This window comes from Pteropus medius, unplaced genomic scaffold, assembly GCF_902729225.1.
Source record: "Pteropus medius unplaced genomic scaffold, Ma_sr-lr_union100, whole genome shotgun sequence".
Taxonomy (NCBI): domain Eukaryota; kingdom Metazoa; phylum Chordata; class Mammalia; order Chiroptera; family Pteropodidae; genus Pteropus; species Pteropus medius.
The window spans coordinates 8,476,698-8,483,376 of record NW_024349801.1 but is presented as its reverse complement, the minus strand read 5'-3'; the positions used below and the strand labels follow the sequence as shown (position 1 = coordinate 8,483,376).

Below are 6,679 nucleotides of genomic sequence, written 5' to 3'. Positions count from 1 at the left end.
AGTAAAGGTAAGTCAAATCAATACAATTTTATTGCACATGTGTAATGGTTTAGCTCTGTAGGAAGTCTTAGTAGAGATTTAGATTAAGAAGAATTTAGGATGATGATCTCTAAACATGTGAAATGTCTATGCAACAGGATAACATGTTTATCCAAATATTTAAAAAGAAATGTTCCAGACATGGAAAGTTGACTGTTTTCAAGCAAAATACTTGAGGGAGGAGGGAAGGAAAATTAAAAAAAAAAAAAAGCTAAAGTACTTCCCTGCCTCAGGCAGAATACATAGAACATAGATTAACCTTTTCTATACATCTCTGGGTAAGTAGGAATGTCAACTTTGGCATTACGCTGTGATACAGAGATGCCCTTAGGGATTTTCAAGTGTACAGGTTGCCTGCAACTACATTAGATGACTTAGAGGTACAACAATGATCACTTCATATTTTTACTTTTTATAGTTTTTTTTTTTCATTTCCTCCTATGTCTTCATCATTTTCATGCTTTGAGCTGGATTCCAACCATTTAGCCAAGTTTTGATAAAAGTTATACCCAGAGTAAGAGTATAAAAGCTATGAGTAAGAACTGAGGTTCTCTGCTTATATTTTATCTACCTTTAGATTCATACTACACTTAGAGTATGAAGTTTTTGCATCTAGTTTTCTGCACAATTGCCACTAATTTTTTCCCTGGATTCTCAGCTTTTTTGAAGAAAGTAGGATTGGCTGATAGGCGACATTTGGTCAAATAAGATATTATTGATCAAAATTAAATGTGTAATGCACAAAAGAAAGAAATGAAGTCCCTGGGAAATGGCACGGGAAAAGCAAAAATTAAACCAAACCAGAAGAAAAGAGAGAAGGGAATGATCTTGGCATTTATTGACTCTCATTATTGACAAGTACTGAGATGTTTACATACTATGTCACATTTAGTAGTCACAGTTAGGACTGCATTTGTCTGCAATAGAAAACAGGAATTTAACAAAAATCCTAGAAATTAGTGGTTCCTGCCTTTGGTTCAGCTTCTCAGCGATTCGGTGATACCGTCAGTGACCAGAGCTCTTTCTGTTCTGCCATCACTCGCAAACTGTCCGTATCCTTGTGGTTACAAGATGGCTGCCGAAGCCTGAGATATCACATCCAACATTCAAAGCAGAGTGAAGAGGAAGGGACAAAGGCTTCGTCTCTGTGAGACTTTGTCTTTTTATTTGGACGATTGATCTTTTTTGGCAAACTCCCATTTCATCTCCGTATCTAGATCTAGGTTACAGGCCTTTAGATTGAAATAGGATTCTTTATCCTGGAAGAAATTAGAATAATGTTAGCAAAACATATATATATATATATATATGGCTACTGAGTAGGCCACAAATAATGTCTGCCATGCAGATATTGTCCTAACAGCAATAATTTTTATCATTACGGGGAAACCGAGATTCACATATGATCTTTCCCGAGGCCCCAGGCATTGAACTTTCAGCAGCAGCCTCACCTCTGGCCCCAGAAGTCAGAAAATTCAACCACCTGACCCACCTCCTTCTCACGTCTCCACCTAATTCCAGTGAATTGGGACAAAACAGTATTTATCCTTGGGTGTTTTCTTCTTCACAGCAGTGCCATCATTTTCAAGCACACTGCAGAAATTAAAATCGTTGTTCCTTTTTGTTTTATTAAAAATCTGCCTTGGGACACATGATAAGCAATCTTATTAATTTTCTTTTGTATTTAAATGTTTCCAATAAAATAATGCAGCATTTTGCAAAGTGTGAAAAGGGAAGTGACTGCACTATAATTCTTTCTCAATATTTAAAATCTCCCTTAGTTCTTACTCATTTCTGTGTTGCTTCCATGATTATTTCTCTGAAATTCAGAACCAACTGTGTCTACGATGCCTCGTTATCTAAGGAAGAGTTCTTAACCTTAGGATCCATGGATGATCTTCAGAATATTCATAAAATTGAAAGCAAAATTATACATGTGTATGCCTACATACATGTCTTTCTAGAGAGAGATCTATAGATTTCATCAAATTATGAGATTAGATTAGTTTTCTAAAGCAGCCATAACAAATTACTTAAAAAAAAAAAATGGCTTAAAAGAACAGATTTATTCTCTCATAGTTCTGGAGGCTGGAAGTCTGAAATTAAGATGTTCAAAGGACCACATTCTCTCCAAAGGCTCTAGGGGAGATTCCTCCCTTGCCTCTTCCAGCTTCTGGTGGCTTCAGGCATTCCTTTGTTTGTGGTCTCCTCATTCGAATGTTTGTCTTCGCCTTCACATGGCCTTCTTCCCTGTGTCTCTGCATCCTTTCTGACTCTTATAAAAACACTCCTTGGATTTAGGGCTCGCCCTAATCCTACAGGATCTCATCTCAATTCTTACCTTAGTTACCTCTGCAAAGACTATTTCCATACAAAGTCAAATTCTGAGTTTTGGAGTGGATGTGAATTTTGGGGGGACACTATTCAATCCACTAGTGATCCATGACCCTAAATAATTAAGAGCAAATAATATCCCAAGCTTGTGGGATGACATTCCAGGATGTTCTGGATGACAATCCAGGGCCTTCAGATTCTGCCGCCTTCCCTTGTCTCTGACCTCATGTTCTGCCGCCACACTCTGGCCACCCAGCTCCCCACACCTCTGCACTGGTCTGCTTCCTACCCTCTCTGGATGCCTTCTCACTGAGACCTTTCCATCTCGCTGTGGATGCAACACACAACTCTGTTTTTGACCCTCCGCATCTTTGTTCCACACTCGTCCCACTAGAGACGAGTCCTACTAGAGACTAATTTTTATTTCCCTGAAAAAGACTTGCAAACTGAAATCTGCAACCCTGATCCAATGCATACTGTGTTGATTAAAGTTAACATTCAATGAGACTTTCTTAATTCTCTGAGTATGTGGCCCCACGTAGTTACTCCCAATCAGGTAGGTGCTATCATTACTTGCATTCTACAGATGAGAGAAATGAGGGTTAGACAGGTAACGAATTTGCCCAGCATCACATAGCTAGCAACAAGCAGAGCTGGGGTTCAAATTCGGATTCAGCCAAGTCCAGAGCCTGTGCTCTTGACTATCGAGAATAAGCTTAGCATACCGAAATAACAAGAAAGACAGTACAATTGGAGCAAAGCAAAGGGTGGTAGCAGATAGAAAGGTAAACAGACCAGCACCTGATTAGGTAGGGTCTCTTGTGCATGGAAAGATAAACAGTAATTCTGGGTGTGTCGGGAAACCAAAAAAGACACTGAGGAGAAAGAAGTCTGAAGAAAGATCATAAAGTTATTCATTACAAAGAATAGTTTCGTTTATTCACTTACTTGTTCATTTACTAAATGAACATTTACTGAGAACCTGGTACATGCAGGACATAGTTGTAATAGTGGGAATACAATGGTGAACATGTCAGATGAGATCCTGGTCTTCATTGGGCTTATATTCTAGTAGGAGAAAAACAATCACTAAGAAGGTATTAAACAAGCCAATGCAGGTAACAATGACTGCTATTAAAGAACTACTATAAAATGGCATAGAGGTGGAGTAGTGATACTCTAGATTGGGAGGTAAGCGAAGGTCTCTCCAAGGAGATAACATTTGAACTACAATTTGAACAATGAGGAGGAACCTAGCTAATGAAGATCTAGGTGCAAGATTCAAAGGAAAGCTGAGGGTGGGGCAGGGGGGAGGAGGAGTGAGGTGAAGGGAGAGGGGAGAGGAGAGAGAATGAAAATGTTAGGAATGATTTAGTGAGGAAAAATCCAGGAGAGAGAATGGTTTTGGGAACCTAGAGCACAGCAATGATACACAAACATTACAATGTCTACAGTGCATTTAAACATTTAAACAGCCAAGCGGGACTGGGGAAAAGGTGAATTACTGTCATTTGAACACTCTGACTGTTCATTAGGACTCCTGACTAAAGGAAGATGATAAAGATTACGCAAGAAAAATGACTTCAGCAATTGCCTTGGCATCTCCAACTTTTCACCTTTGGCAAATAGTCTCTTCAACAGCCTCTTGTGCAGTGTTTGGCACACCTAAAACTGCAGGGAGACACAGGGGACATGCATGATCTTTGCAAGACAGCAAAACCAAGAGATCTTCAAGGGACAGACTCTGGAAGAGGACATAGAATTCATACATCTTCTGAAGCAGGAGATGCTATCGGAAAGCCTGGGCTCCACCCATGCAACCCCAGGGTAGCCCATCTCGGAGCCATTCCTGGCATATCTCCCTTCCTCTCGTTCTAGTAGCCAGGTTGAGCAAGAAGGACTTGACCCCAGCTCCTTGGGAGAGCTTCAGGCTGTGTGTGTCACCAAAAGCCCTTGAGAAAACGAGGAGAAAACTTCTAGCTTATCTGAAATTTCTAGGTTATCACGGCTCAAGCCCCCATCTCAGTACTAAGAGAAGCCCTGTGACTTCTCTAGTATCTGAGAGAGTGGGAATGGGGAGGAAGAGCAGATGGGATAAGGCTTATATTTTTACCAGTCACCTCTTTTTACCTGGTTTTTCTGAACACCATCTTTCTTCTTCCCCCCTCCCCACAAACAACCCCATCCAAAGATAGGGTGTGCGATTTTTACTGAGGCTTTCAAGGATAACAGAAATGGTTTCTTCAAAATCACTTTTTCTCCTCACAACCAGAAAAAAACATGGCATTCAAGCCGACATACCTGAGTTCCATGATAAAGGTGAGATAGGAGTTTACAGTGTTAAAAAGAGGAAAACGGTGATCCGAGCAGAAGGAACCGCAAAGCGAGGAGGCGTGTTCCAGAAAGTGGTTTTCAAACCTCACTTTAGCAATAGAGACCTTGGTTCACACACGACCTTAGAGAGGCGAGCAGAGCTGCCTCTTCTCCAAGAAGCAGGATGGACTCTGCTTCGTTCCACCCTCTTCTCCAGCCCTCCTCACCCACATTTACACACAATGGTCCTTAAGGGGCCCTGCCCCAGACCTGCTGAATCAGAATCTGCATTTAGGGAGAGTCCCAGGAGTTTGTGGGCACTGAAGGGAGGAGGAAATCTATTGTCCCCAACAAGTGCCCCAGGGAGAGGTGTTATGATCAGGCCAGTTTAGGAAAACCGCAGCTCTACCATTTTTCTCTGCTTGAAATCTTCCTCCATTGCCAAGCCCAGGCCACCGAAAGGCACAGTTAATAATAACAGCTAGGGAGAAATGTAAAAGAGTGTTGTGTAAAAGTCAATTTATGCCCTAGTCCCAACTAAATGAAAGAAAAAAGAGGCAGGCTGCAAAATCCAGCCAAAACTGATCTCACAGACAGGTTTCATACTCCAAGTATTTGGGGGTGCCCCAGGCTACCAGTGAGCCAGCCCAGCCAGTTTTCATGTGGCCTCTCCCTGACCTTCACCTCCCGCTGTTCCAACTCTCTTCCCTTTATCTGCATTGCAGTTGCACTGTCCCTGCCATGCAGATAAAGGACTGATAAAGGCCTGATGTTCCGGGAAGTCTGCATTCATTTTGCATAGTTTCCCATATTTCTTTCTTTGCAGGGAATTTCTCACTGCCGCAAGTTTCCCTAAGGACCCACCTACTGCCACGTTACTGTGGCCCTCTTCTCACATGCTGGGTCCCTCAAACCCACCAAGTTGGGCTCTCCACCAACACTCAAAATCCTTATTTTCTTAGTGGAAGCAGTGGAGCTTTCTCATTTACCCTCACAAATGTACGCTTTACCTAGATGTTGGCGAAAAAAATAAAAGAACACAGAGGCTCATCTTTCTCAACTGCACAGTCCCATCAAAGTATTTTACACCATCAAAGAGCCATTCGCCTCTGATGTTCATGCTGTTCTTCCCCCTAAAAGGTAGAAACTTGATACTATTTTTTTTTTTTTTACTAAATAGAAAATTTTTTTCTTTCTGTTATACTGCCTCGTGATCCTATCAAGATATATCAGGACTTAACACCGTCAACGAATTCACTTCCCTTCACAATACACTGACATGGTGCTTTAAAGAAAAAAAATATATCCAGAAATCAAATCAGGTCATTCGAATGCTTCGAATTGGTGAAACTGTGGTGTCAACATATAGTGATGTACTAGACTCAGTTTTATAGCTAATTAATGATCACATCGATAAGTTGATCACATCCTTTATAAAAATAAGCTTGGCTAAAAAGGAAAATGGAAAGACTAAGGTAGTCCAGTAGAATATTAGGAGACATTCTTTAAGGAGGGCAAAGAAAACATTGGCCTCCTTCCATGCTGGCCAAGAGCAGTCTTGCTTCTGTTTATTCACTTGCCCGGGCTGCTCCTTTCAATTCTCCACACTCTCATTTATTCATCCATTCAATAAATGTTGGCCAAGGAGTATTTTGGGCTATGACCTGTATTAGTGACTGGAGATCCAAGGATACATAGGTCTCGAGGAAGCAAAACATCATGATGAAGAACTCAGGTCCCTGAATCAAATATATCTGGGTTCTCATCCTGGCTCTGCCACTTACTGGTTTGTGCAAGTCATTTACCCTTCCTGAGCCTCGGTTTATTCTTCTATAAGTATTGTAAAATTTCAATGAGACAATGATATAATGCACTTAGCAGAGGCCTTGGCACACAGTCAATGCTCTATAAATGTTAGAGATGATGATGGTGGTAATAACAATATAGATAGATAGATAGATAGATAGATAGATAGATAGATAGATAGATAGAT

The 6,679-nt window shown here is 40.9% G+C and overlaps 1 protein-coding gene across 2 annotated transcripts in view; it reads right to left on the bottom strand.

Moving 5' to 3' along the window:
* Positions 1 to 852: 852 nt before the first annotated feature.
* CMC2 (C-X9-C motif containing 2) overlaps positions 853 to 6,679 on the bottom strand; it is a 106,639-nt gene continuing 100,812 nt past the window's right edge. Inside the window, exon 6 of one of the 2 annotated variants that reach the window (XM_039888832.1) lies at positions 853 to 1,298. In XM_039888832.1, the coding sequence (XP_039744766.1) occupies positions 1,274 to 1,298 (25 nt within the window). In that variant the 3' untranslated portion in view covers positions 853 to 1,273. Of the gene's footprint in view, positions 1,299 to 1,657; positions 3,442 to 6,679 lie in introns of those variants that run through there. The other variant, XM_039888830.1, reaches the window with a different exon arrangement.